General features: G+C 38.1%; 1 protein-coding gene across 1 annotated transcript in view; it reads left to right on the top strand.

Moving 5' to 3' along the window:
• The window catches only part of IRF8 (interferon regulatory factor 8), a 655,970-nt gene that overhangs the window by 33,832 nt on the left and 601,146 nt on the right, over positions 1-20,992 (top strand). The window contains exons 4-5 of the mRNA XM_053700919.1: positions 5,630-5,663; positions 17,414-17,496. Of these exons, the coding sequence (XP_053556894.1) occupies positions 5,630-5,663; positions 17,414-17,496 (117 nt within the window). The remainder of the gene's footprint in view (positions 1-5,629; positions 5,664-17,413; positions 17,497-20,992) is intronic.

The raw sequence follows: 20,992 nt of genomic DNA, 5'->3' as shown, positions 1-20,992 counted from the left end.
GAGGTAATTTGAAATTCTTCTCCAGTAACTTCTGAACGAAAAGTATCAGAAAAAAAATAAAATTTGCATGGTCTACATCTTGTCCTGCCACACCTGTACATCCCCCCCCCCTATGTTGATGGAAGTTCTGAAGGTGATCAATAGTTACCAATGGTTTTGCTACTTCTATAGGAGCACCGCAAGCCCCTATCAACACTATCCACCAGATTGTCATCTGCTGCAAGTAACCGAAAATGTTTATTAACAGTTTTGCAGATCTGTTTGTATTGGTCTCTGTAATCCGTGACAAAAGTAACCTTGCCATGTTCTTGTGGTAATGTAGCTAATTTTGAGTCTCTTAGTAGTGAAGTTCTTTCTATTTTATCTACCTGTGACTGTGCTCTATTAATTACATGTCTAGGGTAACCTCTTTCCTGTAGTCTCTCCCTCATTCGTTCGAGCATTTAGTCAGGCTTTGGTCATAATCAAGCCTGTTTTTAAACCTGTTGCTCCGCCATGGAGCCTAAATTTAGTTCTTAAAGTTCTTCAAGGGGTTCCGTTTGAACCTATGCATTCCATGGATATTAAGCTTCTATCTTGGAAAGTTTTGTTTTTAGTAGCTATCTCTTTGGCTCGAAGAGTTTCTGAGTTATATGCTTTACAGTGTGATTCCCCTTATCTTATTTTCCATGCAGATAAGGTGGTTTTGCGTACCAAACCTGGGTTTCTTCCTATGATTGTTTCTTAAGATAAGAATATCAATCAAGAGATTTTTGTTCCTTCACTGTATCCTAATCCTTCTTCAAAGAAGGAACATCTGTTGCACGATCTTGATGTGGTTCATGCTTTAAAGTTCTACTTACAAGCAACTAAAGATTTCCGTCAAACATCTTCATTGTTTGTTGTTTATTCTGGTAAGCGGAGAGGTCAGAAGGCTACGGCTACCTCTCTTTCCTTTTGGCTGAAAAGCATCATCCGTTTGGCTTATGAGACTGCTGGCCAACACAGTCTCCTGAAATAATTACTGCTCATTCCACATGGCTTTTAAAAATGAGGCTTCTGTTGAACAGATTTGTAATGCGGCGACTTGGTCTTCGTTTCATACTTTTTTCCAAATTTTACAAATTTGATACTTTTTGCTTCTACAAGCAGTGGTGCCTTCCATTTAAGGTCCCCGTCTTGTCCCTCCCTTCATCCGTGTCCTAAAGCTTTGGTATTGGTATCCCACAAGTAAGATGAATCCGTGGACTCGATACATCTTACAAGAGAGAACCTAATTTATGCTTACCTGATACATTTATTTCTCTTGTGATGTATCAAGTCCACGGCCCGCCCTGTTTATTAAGACAGGCATATATATATATTTTTATTTTTAAACTTTCAGTCACCACTGCACCCTATAGTTTCTTCTTTTTCTTCCTAGCCTTCGGTCGAATGACTGGGGGGTGGAGCTAAGGGGGAGCTATATAGGCAGCTCTGCTGTGGGTGCTCTTCCTGTAGGGGAGGAGAATATCCCACAAGTAAGGATGAATCCGTGGACTCGATACATCACAAGAGAAATAAATTTATCAGGTAAGCATAAATTATGTTATTGTTATTATTTCAGGCTGTGTAACATCTATACAAACTACTGTGCTTTGTGATGTCCTACTATACAGATGCTGAATGTTCAGTAATTTAACTCGTTTGCTTATGTTGGTACTTGCTGTAAAGATATTCTTCCTCAGTAAGTTATGTGCTTGAGCCTAAGGGAGGTTATGAGGAGCTTGATGCTTTAACCTGCATTAAAGGTGCATAAAGAAAATACTTATATATTAGATGCAAGCATTAGTGCAAACAATTTGTTTGCAAAGTGAATTAAACATATAAAGTCAGTTCCAGATCAACAATGCACTGCTGGGAGCTAGCTGAGCACATCTCGTAAGCCAATGGCAAGACAAATGTGTGTAGCCACCAAACAGCTAGCTACCAGTAGTGAATTTCTGATGCTGAGGCAATGTACATATCCTTTTTAACAAAGGTACCCAAGAGAACAAAGTAGAAGTTAATTTAAAAAGGTATATGCTTGTTTTTGTGTGGATTGGAGTGAGCGGGGCTATGCAAACCTACATGGGTTTGGCTCTGCTGTAAAGTGGCCCTGGAATTTTTTATTTCAAATGTTGACAACTATGGAGAGAAATCGCACGACCTTTTTTCTGAATTTTTAATTAATAAATAATATTCAATCTATTTTGATGTAGGAGTCTCTCCTTCACTCCCAATAACTCTACATAGCAACATAAACATCTCTCAAGTTAAAATTTATGTTTCTAAAATATAAGGGACCTTAAGAAAAATGGTAGAACCTGGAAGTCCCAGAGAGATGAGATGCCTTCACATAAAGCTCTCCACTTAGATGAGATGATCTAAAATGATCCCCTGTTACTGCAAGATCTCTCACAAGATTCTAGGCCAGTAAATGTTGTTGTACTTATCTAAGGGGTGTTCTCTGTATTTATATATGTGAAGGAGAGCAGAGCCCAGTACAGTATAGCACTTCATGACAGGAGAGGTTTGTTAAATTTATACTGTGTGCTTTGTATTTTATATTACTTTACACTTTAGGTTGGATCCTTTAAGTTTTGTGACATGTAAGCTTTGCACTTTCTATTTTGTATTTTAATGCATTTAGATTCTGTATACAGCAGTGATATTACAAATTCTGATTATGTTTTGCTAGTTTCTGTGCTACTTTAACAAATTAGGGTCATACTTTGTATATTTCTGTGTATCTTTTACAACACCAGGTGTTCTCCTGTTAACTTTACTCTTCCTGTGAAATTCTGTATCCCAGAGAGCCTCATTACTTTCTATGGAAGGTATGTCTCGCCTCTCTTGGACTTCAGGTTCCACACTTTTTCAGCCCCTGTGAAGTTTGCAGTTTAACTTCTCTCCAAACTAGAGCATCTTTGATCTTTGTGCCCATAGAAAGTTATGACGCTCTCTGAGAAACCAAGGCCTTCAATTTTATTTTAAATAGAACAAATACAAAGTGAAATGTAATTTTGTAAAAGATACACATGCATATACAAAGTATATCCCTAAGTTGTTATTGTTACCCAGAAGCTGTCAAAGCATAATCAGAATTTGTAATACAGAATCTAAATGCATTCTAAAACAAAATAGAAAGTGCAAATTTAAATGTAATATAAAATACAAAGCACAAGGCCTAAATGCAGACGAACTATCATGTCATGAAGTACTATATTGCACTTGGACTGACTCTTCTCACATCGAGAAATGCAGGAAATGACCCTTGGAGGAGTATAGCAAAATCTGACTTTTTAGAATCTTGTGAAAGATCTTGCAGTGCTGGAAGATCATTTTATATCTTCTCGTCTGTGTGGAGAGCATAGATCATTAGATATTGTGCTTTTGTATACAGACAGCGATAATATAAATATGCATTTGTGTGTACAGAAAGTGATAAAATAAGGAGATCTGATTGCCCTGCAAGCTCAACTAATTTTAATTGGTGTGTTTTCAAATGATAAAACCAGCTATTTCATATAGATAGATAAACCCAAACAAGCAATTTCCCATACATTTTATACTCTGCATCTGGTATAACAAGTCATTGGAACCACATTAAGGGAAAGACAATTTTAAAATAGACTGTCCTTTTAATCTTTTGTTACCTGGCATTGTAAGTTGTGTGAAATAGTGGATTTGTTTGGTAACTGTCAGTAAGATTATGGCACAGGCAACTAGGAGAGTTGGTCTCACTCAGTTTGTTAGACGGTGGTTGATTTAATTTGTTTCAAAAAGTACAAAAGCTATGAAATGTTGGGTGGTGTATGACAAATAGGACACAGCTGGTACTTGATGTAATTGAGATGAAATCATATTGGGTGCTGAGGGAGTTTTATATCCTGAGTAAAGTGTAGAGGCTAGTTAAAGGGACAGTAAACACCTTGTAATTACAAGACATTCCTGTTGTGTTGCCGTATAATACCATATCAGCCTTGTCTAAACTTAATAACAGATTTAAATTCCTTTTTACTGCAATTATTTTTCAATAGCTGAACTCCACCCTCCTTATTTGGAGGAGCCCAGCTGGGCTTTAGTCAGGAGACAACAAGGCTAGTCACTGTCATAATGTTGGTATAAAGTGAATTATTTTGTAGTTATCTGCTAAGCCATTTAGGGACATATATGAAGCAGAGTTGACCTTCAGAAGTCAGCAGGTGCATTTCAAATGCTGATAATTAGAAATTGCTTAATTTTCAGTGCTAAATTACATAAAAAGGGGGCAAAATAATTAAACTATATGGCAAAGTTGTTTCATTATGCTTAACTAAACATTTTATATAAAAATCTCAAGGTATTTACGGTCTTTGGATTTGGAGACTAGTAGGCGATATATAGATGTTTAGAGAAGTGTTTCTCAGCTCACAGCCTCAAGTACTGGTAACAAGCCATGCTTTATATAATTTCCTGCTTAGAATGGTTGGTGACTTAGGGCACAAATTCTCTAAGATTCTCTCATCGGGTGAGATCCTCCAGCACTGTGAGATCCCTTACAAGATTCTAGAAAGACAAATTATGCTATACTTCTCTAAGGGGCGTAAATCTAATTCATCTTTATGCACTACTGAGACCTAGCATAACACATCTAGTGAACCAATGACAACGGGCATATGCGAGTAGCTACCAATCACTATCTAGCTCCAAGTAGTGCATCAGTGCTCAAGACTAGGTATGCTTTTAAATTAAGGATACTACAAGAACAAAATACATTTGGTAATAGGCGTAAATTGAAAAGTTCTTACTGAACCATGAACATTTTGACTTTAATCTCCATTTAAAGGGACAGTCTACACCAAAATGGTTATTGTTTAAAAATATAGATAATGCCTTTACTAACCATTCCCCAGCTTTGCACAACCAACATTGTTATATTAATATACTTTATATCCTTTAAACCTCTAAATTTCTGCCTGTTTCTAAGCCACTAAAGACAGCCTCTTATTGCATGCTTTTTATTTGCTTTTCACAACAGTGGAGTGCTAGAGCATTGTGCTCACGCCTGTAGGTTGTGCACAACACACCACTAATTGGCTTAAATGCAAGTCAATAGATAATAAATAAAAAATCATGTGATCAGTGGGCTGTCAGAAGAGGCTTAGATACAAGGTAATGACAGAGGTAAAAAGTATATTAATATAATATTGATGGCTGTGCAATACTAGGTAATGGCTAATAAAGGGATAGTCTATCTTTTTATTGATTGTTCCTTTTTAATGCCAGGGGTTAAATGTGGATTTATTAAATCAATAATTAGTTTTGTAACTCGCATATATGTTGAACTTTTTAAAGAGGCTTCTTATTAGAGATTTTGGTTATATGACAAAATCAACAAGATGTGTGCTGCTTTAAAGGAGAAATTAGAAAAGTGTTTTGTTTTATATTTTAGAAATCTGTCCTTTCTGGTTGTAACAAATACTTTAATTGCAGTGTTTTGGTTAGTAACATAAACCATCCCTTAAATAGAGCAAAAGGTATCTGTATATCAGTGTATTGATAAATCCCATATTGCCACTTGACCAGTGATTTGGATTTGTAAAAGAAATACTAAATAATATTTTTTTTCATTCTTGTTACCTTCTAGATCTTAGATGGTTTGTACCTTGGAAACATTAGGGGTGAGTATGCCTCATTTTATACATTCATGATTTTGCTTTATATGTAATATTAATACATTGAAATCCATGAAATTAAAATGAAGTCACACATTTACTGGGAGCTAGCAACACATCTGGTGAGCCAATGACAAGTAACATATGTATGTAGCCACCAATCACCAGCTAGTTCCCAGAAGTGCATTCTTGCTTTGAAGCTAACTTTACAAATGTGTTTGACCTCACTTCTGGGGTTAAACACCTAGGGGTTGATTACAATCCTTTAGTTTAGCCAATTATTTTTGTGCAAAATTTGCCATTAAAGTGTCTAGAGATTTTTGGAGATAAAATAATTTGATTTACGCAAACAAATAAAAGTGCCCTCCGGATCATTTGCTTTTTGCACTTATGTCCCTTTAATATTTTAATGGACATTACACTCAAAGTAAATTTCTACATTTATTATTTTGTCCTGTTTTATCTGTAATTTAACTCTACAAATGGTGTTTTTTTTTTTTTTTTTTTTTTTTTTTTTTTGTTTTTTTAAATCCCATAGAGAAGCTAGAGTACGTATTATACACTTAAAGGGATATTAAAACTTAATTTCCCATAAAAGTAAAATTGTGAGTAGTAAAAAATCCCTGTGATGTTGTTTTCCTTTCATTAGTTGGAGAGAGTCCACAAGATCATCACATGTGGGATTACACTCCAGCACACTTGGAGGAGACAAAAACATTCCTACATACCAGAGCTTTAATTCCTCCTACTTTCCCAGTCAAATCTTTGCATCCAAGATGGAGTAGGGTGAGGTCTGAAGTGCTGATCTACACGTCATTGATAGGGGTTCTCTAACAGAGACACAATATCCCCCTCAGAGGGGAAGACAAGAGTTTTTCAGCTAGGCAGTGAGAATCTTCTCCCAGTATAGAGACCTCACAGGCCTCTGGATTTATTTGCCAATTCCCTGGGTCTATAGTGTGTTGCTCCTTATTTAGATCTTTGGCTCTGTGCATGCACTGCCTCAGATGGGCCCTTCTCATGCAAGTAGGATCAGCATAGTAGAGGAAGGTGCTAAACCTTCCACGGCACATCAGTTCTTATCATAAACATGTACAGGGGTGGAACTACTACTGGTGCAGTGGCACCAGGGCCCAAGTGCTGGGCGGCCCATAGCATCTAGACTATACATAAGCGTGTGTAGAATGTGTACAATCCTAATGCAGGGTGCATGTATCTATCTAAAAGAAAGCAAGGGTAGAGTGTAACTGATTTACATAAAGTAATAGTTAATACAGATATTTGTGTGATACAGACACTCACAGGATAAAAAAACAATGAATGCATATCACTGCTTAGTTCGGTAATCAAATTTCCACTGATCCTCCTTCCAGCAACTACTGGACTTCTGATCCACCCTGCCGACCTGCAAAAATGTGTATAGACAGCGTTCAGCGGACAGGTGCAATGGTTTATAGAGGTCAAGAAGCCTCTACCCGTTCTACCCGTTTTTAGTCTTTCTCCGGAAAGACTTTCTTAAGAGAATACTATCTCTCCTCAAAATCATTATACAGAACAGTATGTATATTATAACTATTTCTTTCATGTAATTGGCAAGAGTCCATGAGCTAGTGACGTATGGGATATACAATCCTACCAGGAGGGGCAAAGTTTCCCAAACCTCAAAATGCCTATAAATACACCCCTCACCACACCCACAATTCAGTTTTACAAACTTTGCCTACTATGGAGGTGGTGAAGAAAGTTTGTGCTAAGATTTCTACGTTGATATGCGCTTCTCAGCATTGTTGAAGCCCGATTCCTATCAGAGTACAGCGAATGTCAGAGGGACGTGAAGGGAGTATCACTTATGAACACGATGATTTCCCTAACGGGGGTCTATTTCATAGGTTCTCTGTTATTGGTCGTAGAGATTCATCTCCTACCTCCCTTTTCAGATCGACAATATACTCACGTATTCCATTACCTCTCCTGATAACTGTTTCAGTACTGGTTTGGCTATCTGCTGTATGTGGATGGGTGTCTTTTGGTAAGTATGTTTTTCATTATTTAAGACACCTCAGCTATTGTTTGGCACTTTATGCATTTATATAAAGTTCTAAATATATGTATTGTACTTGTATTTGCCATGAGTCAGGTTCATGTATTTCCTTCTGCAGACTGTCAGTTTCATATTTGGGGAAAATAAACATTTTTTTAAGAAATTTATTTCTTACCTGGGGTATAGTCTTTTTTTCAATTGACTACTTCTTGCAAATTGCGGGCGGTATTGGGCCCGCGGGTGCGTCAAATGCTAGACTTTATTGCGTTATTTTTGGTGCGAGATTTTTTTTTTGGCACGAAGAATACGTCTATGACGCAACTTCGTCATTTCCGGCGTCATAGTTGATGCCGGAGCCTTACACATGGTTGCGTCATTAGTGACGCGAGTCATTTACGGTTATTATTGGCACCAAAAAAGTTTCAGTTACGTTGTGCGTCATACTTGGCGCCAAACTTTTTCATTATTTTAATACCCCATTGATGTTTGCCTCTTGCCTTTTTTATCTATCAGAGGGCTATGCTTTTTGCATTTTTTTTTCCCATTCCTGAAACTGCCATATAAGGAAATTGATAATTTTGCTTTATATGTTGTTTTTTCTTTTACATTTTTGCAAGATGTCTCAATCTGATCCTGCCTCAGAAGTTTCTGCTGGAACATTGCTGCCTGACATTGGGTCTACCAAAGCTAAGTGCATTTGTTGTAAGATTGTAGAAATTATTTCACCAAATGTCATTTGTAATAGTTGTCATGATAAACTTTTACATGCAGATAGTGTGTCCATCAGTAATAGTACATTGCCAGTTGCAGTTCCTTCAACTTCTAATGTAAATGATATACCTATGAATTTTAAAGAATTTGTTTCTGATTCTATCCAGAAAGCTTTGTCTGCATTTCCACCTTCTAATAAACATAAAAGGTCTTTTAAAACTTCTCATTCAGTTGATGAAATTTCAAATGACCAACAACATAATAATTTATCCTCCTCTGATGAGGATCTGTCTGATACAGAAGATCCTTCCTCAGACATGGACACTGACAAATCTAATTATTTATTTAAAATAGAGTATATGCATTCTTTACTTAAAGGGACAGTCTACACCAGAATTTTTATTGTTTTAAAAGATAGATTATCCCTTTATTACCCATTTCCCAGTTTTGCATAACCAACACAGTTATAATTAATATACTTTTAACCTTTGTGATTATCTTGTATCTAAGCCTCTGCAAACTGCCCCTTTTTTCAGTTCTTTTGACAGACTTGCAGTCTAGCCAATCAGTGCCTGCTCCCAGATAACTTCTCGTGCACGAGCACAGTGTTATCTATATGAAATACATGAACTAACACCCTCTAGTGGTGAAAAACTGTTAAAATGCTATCTGAAAGAGGTGGGCTTCAAGGTCTAAGAAATTAGCATATGAACCTCTGAGGTTAAGCTTTCAACTAAGAATACCAAGAGAACAAAGCAAAATTGGTGATAAAAGTAAATTGGAAAATTGTTTAAAATTACATGCTCTATCTGAATCATGAAAGTTTATTTTGGCCTAGACTGTCCCTTTAAAGAAGTGTTAATTACTTTGGATATTGAGGTAACCAGTCCTCTTGATGTTCAGTCTAATAAACGTTTAAATGCTGTTTTTAACCTCCTGTGGTTTCTCCAGGGGTTTTCCCCTTTTCCTGAGGCTATTTCTGATATGATTTCTAAGGAATGGAATAAGCCAGGTAATTCTTTTATTCCTTCTTCAAGGTTTAAAAAATTGTATCCTTTACCAGCAAAATCTATAGAGTTTTGGTAAAAAAATCCCCAAAGTTGATGGGGCTATTTCTACTCTTGCTAAACGTACTACTATTCCTATGGAAGATAGTACTTCCTTTAAGGATCCTTTAGATCCTCAGACCTGCAATTTCTTTGGCTGATGTTGCGGCTGCATCAACTTTCTGGTTGGAGAATTTAGCGCAACAAGAATTGGATTCTGACATATCTAGTATTATTCGCTTACTGCAATATGCTAATCATTTTATTTGTGATGCCATTTTTGATATTATCAAAATTGATGTTAGATCCATGTCTTTAGCTATATTAGCTAGAAGAGCTTTGTGGCTTAAATCTTGGAATGCTGATATGACATCTAAATCTAGATTACTATCTCTTTCTTTCCAAGGTAATAATTTATTTGGTTCTTAGTTGGATTCTATTATTTCAACTGTCACTGGGGGAAAGGGAGTTTTTCTACCTCAGGATAAAAAGCCTAAGGGTAAATCTAAGGCTTCTAACCGTTTTTGTTCCTTTCGTCAAAATAAGGAACAAAAACTCAATCCTTCCCCCAAGAAATCTGTTTCCAATTGGAAGCCTTCCTCAAATTTGAATAAATCCAAGCCATTTAAGAAACCAAAGTCAGCCCCTAAGTCCGCATGAAGGTGCGGCCCTCATTCCAGCTCAGCTGGTAGGGGGCAGATTAAGGTTTTTCAAGGATATTTGGATACATTTTGTCCAAAATCAATGGATTCAGAGCATTGTCTCTCAAGGGTATCGAATAGGATTCAGAGTAAGACCTCCTTTTGAGATTTTTTTTTCTCTCACGTATCCCAGCAAATCCAGTAAAAGCTCAGGCTTTCTTGAAGTGTGTTTCAGACCTGGAGTCTTCAGGGGTAATCATGCCAGTTCCTTTTCAGGAACAAGGTTTGGGGTTTCATTCAAATCTATTCATTGTCTATTCAAATCTATTAATTGTCTATTCAAATCTATTCAAAGTTTAGCGCTGCAGAATCTGTTGGCGCTCTACAAATAACCAATAATAATTGTCCCAAAGAAGGAAAATGTATTCAGACCAGTTATGTAAGAGTACCAACTTTCAAGATGGTGACTATAAGGACTATTCTGCCTTTTGGTCAGCAAGGACATTTATATGTCCACAATAGACTTGCAGGATGCATACCTTCATATTCCGATTCATCCAGAACACTATCAGTTCCTGAGATTCTCTTTTCTAGACAAGCATTACCAGTTTGTTGCTCTTCCATTTGGCCTAGCAACAGCTCCAAGAATCTTTTCAAAGGTTCTAGGGGCCCTACTCTCTGTAATTAGAGAACAGGGTATTGCGGTGTTTCTTTATTTGGACGATATCTTGGTACTAGCTCAGTCTTTACGTTCTGCAGAATCTCACACGAATCAACTAGTGTTGTTTCTTCGGAAACGTGGTTGGAGGATCAATTTACCAAAAAGTTTCTTGATTCCTCAGGGTCACCTTTTTAGGCTTCCAGATAGATTCAGTGTCCATGACTCTGTCTCTAACAGACAAGAGGAGACATTTAAAATTGGTTGCAGCCTGCCGGCACCTTCAGTTTCAGTCATTCCCTTCAGTGGCTATGTGCATGGAAGTTTTAGGTCTCATGACTGCAGCATCGGACGCGATCCCCTTTGCTCGTTTTCACATGAGACTTCTACAGCTTTGTATGCTGAACCAATAGTGCAGGGATTATACAAAGATATCCCAATGTACGACACTCTGACATGGTGGATAGATCACCATCGTTTAGTCCAAGGGGCTTCTTTTGTTGGACCAACCTGGACTGTGATCACAACAGATGCGAGTCTTTCAGGTTGGGGAGCTGTTTAGGGATCTCTGACAGCACAAGGGGTTTGGAAATCTCAAAATGCGAGATTACCAATAAATATTTTAGAACTCTGTGCAATTCTCAGAGCTCTTCAGTTTTGGCCTCTGTTGAAGAGAGAACCGTTCATTTGTTTTCAGACAGACAATATCACAACAGTGGCATATGTCAATCATCAGGGTGGGACTCACAGTCCCCAAGCTATGAAAGAAGTATACTTGTTTGGGCGGAATCCAGCTCTTGTCTAATCTCTGCGGTGCATATCCCAGGTGTAGACAATTGGTAGGCGGATTATCTCAGCCGTCAGACTTTACATCCAGGGGAGTGGTCTCTCCATCCAGATGTGTTTTCTCAGATTGTTCAGTTGTGGGGTCTTCCAGAGATAGATCTCATGGCTTCTCATCTAAACAAGAAACTTCCCAGATACCTGTCCAGGTCCAGGGATGTTCAGGCGGAGGCAGTGGATGTGCTGACACTTCCTTGGTGTTATCATCCTGTTTACATTTTCCCGCCTCTAGTTCTCCTTCCAAGAGTGATCTCCAAAATCATCATGGAACAATCGTTTGTGTTGCTGGTGGCTCCAGCATGGCCACACAGGTTTTGGTATGCGGATCTGGTTCGGATGCCCAGTTGCCAGCCTTGGCCACTTCCGTTAAGGCCGGACCTACTGTCTCAAGGTCTGTTTTTCCATCAGGATCTCAAATCATTAAATTTGAAGGTATGGAAATTGAACGCTTAGTAGTGTACTAAGTCATAGAGGTTTCTCTGACTCGGTGATTAATATTATGTTACAAGCTCGTAAATCTGTCTCTAGAAAGATTTATTATAGAGTTTGGAAGACTTACATTTCATGGTGTTCTTCTCTTAAATTCTCTTGTCATTCTTTTAGAATTCCTAGAATTTTACAGTTTCTTCAGGACGGCTTGGAATAGGGTTTGTCTGCAAGTTCCTTGAAAGGACAAATCTCTGCTCTTTCTGTTTTATTTCACAGAAAGATTGCTATACTTCCTGATATTCACTGTTTTGTACAGGCTTTAGTATTAAGCCTGTCATTAAATCAATTTCTCCTCCTTGGAGTCTTAATTTGGTTTTGAAGGCTTTACAGGCCAAACCTAAACCAACCCAAAGTTTGTGAAAAACTTAACTAATTTTTTTTTATTTGATCGCATTTAGCGGTGAAACGATTGCATGAAATATACAAAAATAGGTCTAGGTCAATACTTTGGGTTGTCTACAAAAATAAATATGGTTTTGATAGGTAAATAAAATAAAAAAAGAAGGCTCTATTTCTGTTTAAATGGATTGATAGCAAAAATGCTAAAAATTCTTAGGTCTTTGAGCATTTTTTTTCTATGATATTCCAGGTCCAGGTCTACTTCTTTTTTTAAACAGAGTAATAGCAAAAATACTAACATTCTCCAGTACTTTCTCTAAAATTCCCAGGGCTAATAGATAGATATGCATACAAAGAGAGAAGCGCTCTACCAGTAACGAACAACAGCTCAGTGGCTTGTTCTATGGTGATTTACCACCCGGAAGCAGCCTCTTTTAGACCAGTGTGCTTTTCACAGAAGAAAACTTTCCTGAAGTATATCAGTCTGATCCTGCCAATTAAGGTCAGTCCAGCCCCGAAATACCAGGCAATTCTCCTCTGAACAAGGAACATGACAACCCCAGACGATCGTTTCGGCCTCCTATGGGCCTCGTCAGTGAGGTGCAGCCACATTCCTCTAAGCACACTGGGCAAGGAGTCCACGTCTGGTTCCCCCCATCACCCATAGGGAGACTTCCCCAGGGTCATAATAATTTGCATACAAAGAGAGAAGCGCTCTACCAGGAACGAACAACAGCTCAGAGGCTGCTTCTAGGGTGGTAACTAGCCATAGAACAAGCTATTATGCTATTGTTCGTTCCCAGGTTGAGCGCTTCTCTCTTTTTAATTATGCAAATTATGACACTTAGGGAAGTCTCCCTAAGTGTGATGCGGGAATCCAGACGTGGACCCGTTGCTCAGTGTGCCTAGAGGGATATGGCTGCACCTCACTGACGAGGCCCACAATAGGCCGAAACGTACGTCTGGGGTTTTGCTGTTTCTCTTGTTCAGAAAGGGATTGCCTGGTATTTCGGGGCTGGACTGTACTGTGAAGTCAGGATCAGACTGATATGCTACAGGAAAGTTCTTTTCTGTGAAAGGCACATATTGAGCAAAAAGAGGCTGCTTCTAGGGTGGTAACTAGCCATAGAACAAGCTATTATGCTATTGTTCGTTCCCAGGTTGAGCGCTTCTCTCTTTTTAATTATGCTAATAGATAGATAGATAACACCTTTTCTACTAATTCCCAGAATTTTCATAACCAACACGGTTATAGTAATATACTTTATAACCTCTGTTTGCCTGTTGCTAAGCCCCTGCAGGCCACCACTTATCTCAGTGCTTTTTATTAGCTTTTTAAATCTTGCACAACTGCAAGGCAGGGTTAGTTCATGTGTGCCGTATAGATAACATTGTGTTCACTCCTGGGAGGAATGATAATGGTTATACAAGAACCAGCACTATTTGGCTCAAATGAAAGCCTGTAAAAAGCACTGAGATAAGGGGCAGCCAGCAGGGGCTTATATGCAGGTGATTATAGAGTTAATATAACTGTGTTGGTTATGCAAAACTGGCAAATGGTTAATAAAGGGATTATCTCTTTAAACAATAATAATTTTCAAGTAGACAGTCCCTTTTAAGAGGAGGTTTTAAAGGGACAGTCAAGTCCAAAAAAAACTTTCATGTTTTAAATAGGGCATGCAATTTTAAACAACTTCCCAATTTACTTTTATCACCAATTTTGCTTTGTTCTCTTGGTATTCTTAGTTGAAAGCTAAAACTAGGAGGTTCATATGCTAATTTCTTAGACCTTGAAGACTGCCTCTAATCTGAATACATTTTGACCACTAGAGGGCATTAGTTCACGTGTTTCATATAGAGAGCATTGAGCTCATGCACGTAAAGTGACCTAGGACTGAGCACTGATTGGCTAAACTGCATGTCTGTCAAAAGAACTGAAATAAGGGCGCAGTCAGCAGAAGCTTAGATACAAGATAATTACAGAGGTAAAACGTGTATTATTATAACTGTGTTGGTTATGCAAAACTGGGGAATGGATAATAAAGGGATTATCTTTCTTTTTAAACAACTAAATTTCTGGTGTTGACTGTCCCTTTAAGTGCTTTGGAGTGGATGATTCTCCCACACTTGACAAGGAATCTAAACTGCCTTTTACTTTCCTGGTGCCTGATTCTATGAGCTACTGGCTAAGGAATTGAACAAAACAGGTATACCCTTTGTTTCAGCCACCAAATTTAACACCATATTTCCTCTTCTGTCAGCAAAACTGGAAGTATAGGAAATGGTTCATAAAGTGGATGGAGCATTTTCTACTTTTATGGATAGCTTTCTATCCTTTCAGCTAGCAGGCTTTGTTTTGTCCAGCTGTCAGTGTGGTGCGGTTTGCTTATCTTCAGCTATCTCAGTTTTGTGCGACAACCTTTTGGAAGCTCATTGCTCATTGATCCAGGATCATGTGAAGCTCCTTGGGACTGATTTATTTGTGATGCAGCAGTGGAGATGGTATTTATTAATGTGAAGAACGCTGCTATAGCTGTTCTGGCCGTTTAGGCCTTATGGCCTACATATTGGTCTGCATACATGATCTCTAAAAGCAGACTGTTATCCCTTCACTTTCAGGGTTTAATCCCATTTAGCCCAGGACTAGATGCAATTATTGCCACAGTCACTGGAGGTAAGGCTAAATTTAGGCCTTCAGGACGTTTTCATTCCATTCTGCAGTCCAAACACCAAAGAGCTGCTTCTTTCTTTACCCATTGATCGGGTTCTCCCAAAAATTCTTGGGACACCAACTCTTCTTGGTCTAAAACTGTGTAGGCCAAGAAAATTACTCCCACCTCTAAGTCTGCATTAAGGTGTGGCCCCCATTTGAGACAAGCTTCTGGTAGGGGACAGATTAAATCAGGGGATCCAGAATAAGTTTTTTAAAACCAAACCTCAGCAAGGAAGATTCTTCTGTTTCGAGTTCATCAAGATCTCTAAAAGGCCAAAGCCTTTCTGGCTTGTGTTTCAGATGTCCAATCAATGGAAATGCTTACTCCAGTTCCCACGATAGAACAGAATTGAAGATTCTATTCCAAACTCTTTATAGTTTCAAAGAACTATTAAAGATATCTGGGATATAAAGACACTGAGCAAATTCTTAGCAAGAATTAATAAGTTCCAACTTTTAAGGTGGAGACAGTTCACACTATTCTTTATTGCAGGATGTTTAATTTATGTCTGCCATTGACTTAAAGTTTTTTATTTACAGATTCACATGTACCCTGTAAAATTCCTGAGATTTGTTTTCTTAAACAGAAATTGACAGTTTAGTAAATACCCTGGGGAGTGTGTCCACAAAGTTCTGGGGGCCTTGCTAAGTGTGGTACAGGCTTAAGGCATTTTAGTAGCACCCTATCTAGACTACATTCTTTGCAATCACCCTCTCTTCAGACAGTGGCTTACATAAATCTTCAAGGAGGAACCAGCAGTTAGCTGGCATTAAAGGAAGGCTGCTACATAACCAGGTGGTGGAATGCTATCATTGCCTGATTTGGCTGATTTTACTTTCTGGGAGTGAACAATTGGGAGGTGGCCTTTCTTAGTCACCAATGTCTTTCTTCACCCACGGAGTGGTCTCTGAACCAGAAGGTGCTCACAAATAGTGAGATATTGGGGTTTGCCAGAGCTAAATCTCACGTTTTTATCACCTGAATCACAAGCTGCCCCACTATTGTGACAGTTTATCTGATAAGGGAATTGATACCTTAATTCAAGGTGGAAAGTCTGTTCCAGGCAGATCTATCACAAGGTATGGAAACCTTTTTGGCTTGGTGTACAGATAAACAATAGTTGGAAATTATTTGAAATTTTTAATCGGGACATGATTGTATTAGAAACAATGTATTCCTTTTTTTCCTCCTCTACTTTGTCATATGTATGACTGAGGGATTCTGGGTAAGTTGGAGGGAATAATGCACTGGTATGCAGTTTTTTGTTTTTTTTTGCCTCTTAGTGGACTGGAGTATAATCCCATTTAGGATGATCTTTTGGATTATCACTATCATGAAACAAATCAGGTAAGTATACACCCCCCCCCACTATATATTTTGCTGAATATATTTATCCTGAAATTTTATTGTGAAAAGTGTGTGTGTTTTTTTTTTTTCTCTACCCTCATAGAAGCTGGAGTGCATCATGCAGGGCTTTCACCTTACAATATTCAGCACAACAATTGCTTGATCAGTGTGCTCATTCATGTCTGTTCCTAACTGTCCACAGTAAAGGAGATGAGATAAAAGCCTGGATTAAGAGTGGAGCACTATTTAGTGCTCCTGCTCGCACGTCAACTTTTTGCTAGATGGAGGCTTTTTGCATGCAGCGGGTTGTGCTCAAATATCCAATTAAAAGTAAAAAGTTAGCACACAAGCAAAAACCCCATGCGCGCAAAAAATGCGTTAACTTATTTCCCTATAGACTTCAATGGAGTGCACAAACTGCAAAAACCCGATCACGTTAATTGAACTTTCTAATTTACTCCTATTATCAATTTTTCTTCCTTCTCTTGCTATCTTTATTTAGGAAGCAGGAATGTAAAGCTTAGGAGCAGGCCCATTTAAGGTTCAGCACCCTGGATGGTGTTTGCTAATTGGTGGCTACATTTATTCACCAATAACCAAGTGCTATCCAAGGTGCTGAACCAAAAATGGGCTGGCATCTAAGCTTTACATTCCTGCTTTTTAAATAAAGATAGCAAGAGAACGAAGAAAAATTGCTAATAGGAGTAAATTAGAAAGTTGCTTAAAACTGCATGTTCTATCTCAATCATGAAAGGTTTAGTGTCCCTTTTAACCAAAATGAAATCTAGGTTTAGGAAGATAATTCTGAAGTCAGGATTAACGGGTGTTTGAAGATGTTGGCGCTGTATTTGTACAATGCGGAGCATGGGTAGATTCTGATACGTGATGCAATGACTTTTGTTGATCATTTTTCTCTATTCTTTATAGATTCAGAAGATAAGACAACCTTGAATAGAAATGGAATCACACATATTGTGTCTGTGCATAACAACGCCAAGCCCCTTATTCAGGTGAGTTATATAAAGAGCCTGAGGCTCCTGTGACAAATTTTTTAGTTTTCTGAGCACAACAAAAACGCTCACAAATGCTTAAAGGGACATAAAACCCATTTTTTTTCTTTAATTATTTAGATAGAACATAACATTTTAAACAACTTTCTAATTTACTTCTATTATCAAATTTTCTTAGTTTTCTTGTTATCCTTTGTGGAAAAGCAGAAATGTAAGCTCAAGAGTATGCACGTGTCTGCAGCAGTTTTGCAACAATGTTATACATTAGCAGGGGCACTAGATGGCAGCACCCACATTTTTGGGTTTAATGTTCCTTTACTAAAAGTTCATTACCCCCCCCCCCCACAAATGCTGACAGTTTACAAGTGAATTTAAATAGTGAAATAGTTAAAATAATTAAAGTCTGCTACAGAGCAGCAAAGCACTACTGTGATATAGTTTAACACATCTGGTGAGGCAATGATGAGAGGCGTGTGTGTGTGTCCACCAATCACTAGTTAGCTCTCAGTAGTGCATTGCTAGGTATGCTTTTCAACAAAAGATATTAAGAAAATTCACAATTTGATACTAGAAGTACATTGAAAAGTCTCTTAAAATTGCATGCGGTATCATGTAAATCTAATTTTGATATTCATGTATTTTTAAATTATATTTCTTTCTAATGGCATGGAGAGTCCACAAAACCATTCTAATTACTAGTGGGAATTCAACTCCTGGCCACCAAGAGGAGGCAAAGAACACACCAGCAAAGCTTTAAGTATTCCTCCCACTTCCAACCCCCCCCCCCCCCCCAGTAATTCTTTGTCTCTGTACATCATGGAGGTGTGCGAAGATGGTGTCTGGAGATAATAATCCTTTAATGGGTAGCTTCCCTGCAAGCAAGGATTGGCGCTATGCTGTGTCCATGTAATCCTCTTCAGTAAGAGTTATGGTAGCTATTAAAAGACAAAAATAAAATTCACTTGATTCGAGTGCACTTTCTGTTTTAACAGGCGCACTGCGCATAGTATAAATCACACACTTACAAACTGTGTGAATAAAATCAGCATGTAGTCACAGATCACTGTACAAGCGGGTCACAGGAACTCACCAGATTGGAGCTGACATAAATCCCAAACGCTAACCCAGTGCACAACCCTCAGGATGACATCCGGTTTGGGATACGGTTAACACCACTCGTAAATAATCTCTCACAATAGTTCAACAGAACAACCAGCATTTAAGCATAAATATGCCAGGTGTTAAACTATTATGAGAGATTATTTACGAGTGGTGTTCACCATATCCTAAACCGGATGTCATCCTGTGGGTTGTGCGCTGGGTTAGCGTTTGGGATTTATGTCAGCTCCAATCCGGTGATGAGTTCCTGTGACCCGCTTGTACAGTGATCTGTGACTACATACTGATTTTATTCACACAGTTTGTAAGTGTGTTTTATACTATGCGCAGTGCCCCTGTTAAAAAAACTTCACTTGATTTGAGTGCGCTTTCTGTTTTTTGTCTTTTTATGTGCTTCCATACAACGGAGGGGAAAGAGCCCAGTTTAAATAAAGCAGCACCGGAGGATTACATCCATCACAACTACCACATTAAATTACTTTCTTGGAAAGTTTTGTTTCTTTTGGCCATCTCTTCTGCTAGAAGAGTTTCTGAATTATCTGCTCTTTCTTGTGAGTCTCCTTTTCTGATTTTTCATCAGGATAAGGCGGTGTTGCGAACTTCTATTAAATTTTTACCTAAGGTTGTGAATTCTAACAACATTAGTAGAGAAATTGTGGTTCCTTCATTGTGTCCTAATCCTAAGAATTCTAAGGAGAGATCATTGCATTCTTTGGATGTAGTTAGAGCTTTGAAATATTATGTTGAAGCTACTAAGAATTTCCGAAAGACTTCTAGTCTATTTGTTATCTTTTCCGGTTCTAGGAAAGGTCAGAAGGCCTCTGCCATTTCTTTGGCGTCTTGGTTAAAGTCTTTGATTCATCATGCTTATGTCGAGTCGGGTAAAACTCCGCCTCAAAGGATTACAGCTCATTCTACTAGGTCAGTTTCTACTTCCTGGGCGTTTAGGAATGAAGCTTCGGTTGATCAGATTTGCAAAGCAGCAACTTGGTCTTCTTTGCATACTTTTACTAAATTCTACCATTTTGATGTGTTTTCTTCTTCTGAAGCAGTTTTTGGTAGAAAAGTTCTTCAGGCATCTGTTTCAGTTTGATTCTTCTGCTTATAATTTCAGTTTTTTTCATTATAAGATTTAAACTTTTTATTTTGGGTGTGGATTATTTTCAGCGGTATTGGCTGTCTTTATTTTATCCCTCCCTCTCTAGTGACTCTTGCGTGGAAGATCCACATCTTGGGTATTCATTATCCCATACGTCACTAGCTCATGGACTCTTGCTAATTACATGAAAGAAAACATAATTTATGTAAGAACTTACCTGATAAATTCATTTCTTTCATATTAGCAAGAGTCCATGAGGCCCACCCTTTTTATGGTGGTTATGATTTTTTTGTATAAAGCACAATTATTCCAATTCCTTATTTTTTATGCTTTCGCACTTTTGTCTTATCACCCCACTTCTTGGTTATTCGTTAAACTGATTTGTGGGTGTGGTGAGGGGTGTATTTATAGGCATTTTGAGGTTTGGGAAACTTTGCCCCTCCTGGTAGGAATGTATATCCCATACGTCACTAGCTCATGTACTCTTGCTAATATGAAAGAAATGAATTTATCAGGTAAGTTCTTACATAAATTATGTTTTTTTGCAAGTCATAGGGCAATAAGTGCAAGTAGCACTTTATTTCCTAATATTTGTTTTCAAAATTAGCACTAATTACATTGTAACACTGATATCTGTCAGGAATCCCTGAATAACCCTTCACGTGTGTGTATGTGTGTAAATAATTACCCAAAGTATTGATCTTGGCCCATTTTGGTAGATTTCATGCCACCATTTCACCGCCAAATGCGATGAAATAAAAAAAAATTGTTCAATTTTTCACTAACTTTAGGTTCTCACTGAAATTATTTACAAACAACTTGTGCAATTATGGCACAAATGTTTGTAAATGCTTCTCTGGGATCCCCTTTGTTCAGAAATAGCAGACATTTATGGCTTTGGCATTGCTTTTTGGTAATTAGAAGGCTGCTAAATGCCGCTGTGCACCACCCTTGTATTATGCACAGCAGTGAAGGGGTTAATTAGGTAGCTTGTAGGGTTAATTTTAGCTTTAGTGTAGAGTTCAGCCTCCCACCTGACACATCCTACCCCCCAAGGGTCACCCCCATCTTTAGTACTGGCAGAAAGTCTGCCAGTATAAAAATAAGTTGTGTGTTGTTTTTTTTTTAATTTTAATTTATAATATATTTTCTGCAGTGTAGGATCCCCTCCCTTACCACCCAACCTCCCTGAGCCCCCCCAAACAGCTCTTTAACCTACCCCCTTCTACTTATTAGCCATCATGTTAGGTAGTGGCAGCTGTCTGCCAGTACCAGTTT

This window comes from Bombina bombina, chromosome 1 (assembly GCF_027579735.1).
Source record: "Bombina bombina isolate aBomBom1 chromosome 1, aBomBom1.pri, whole genome shotgun sequence".
In the NCBI taxonomy this organism is placed as follows: Eukaryota; Metazoa; Chordata; class Amphibia; order Anura; family Bombinatoridae; genus Bombina; species Bombina bombina.
The sequence above is the reverse complement of the archived record's forward strand: the minus strand, read 5'-3'. Positions and strand labels throughout refer to the sequence as shown.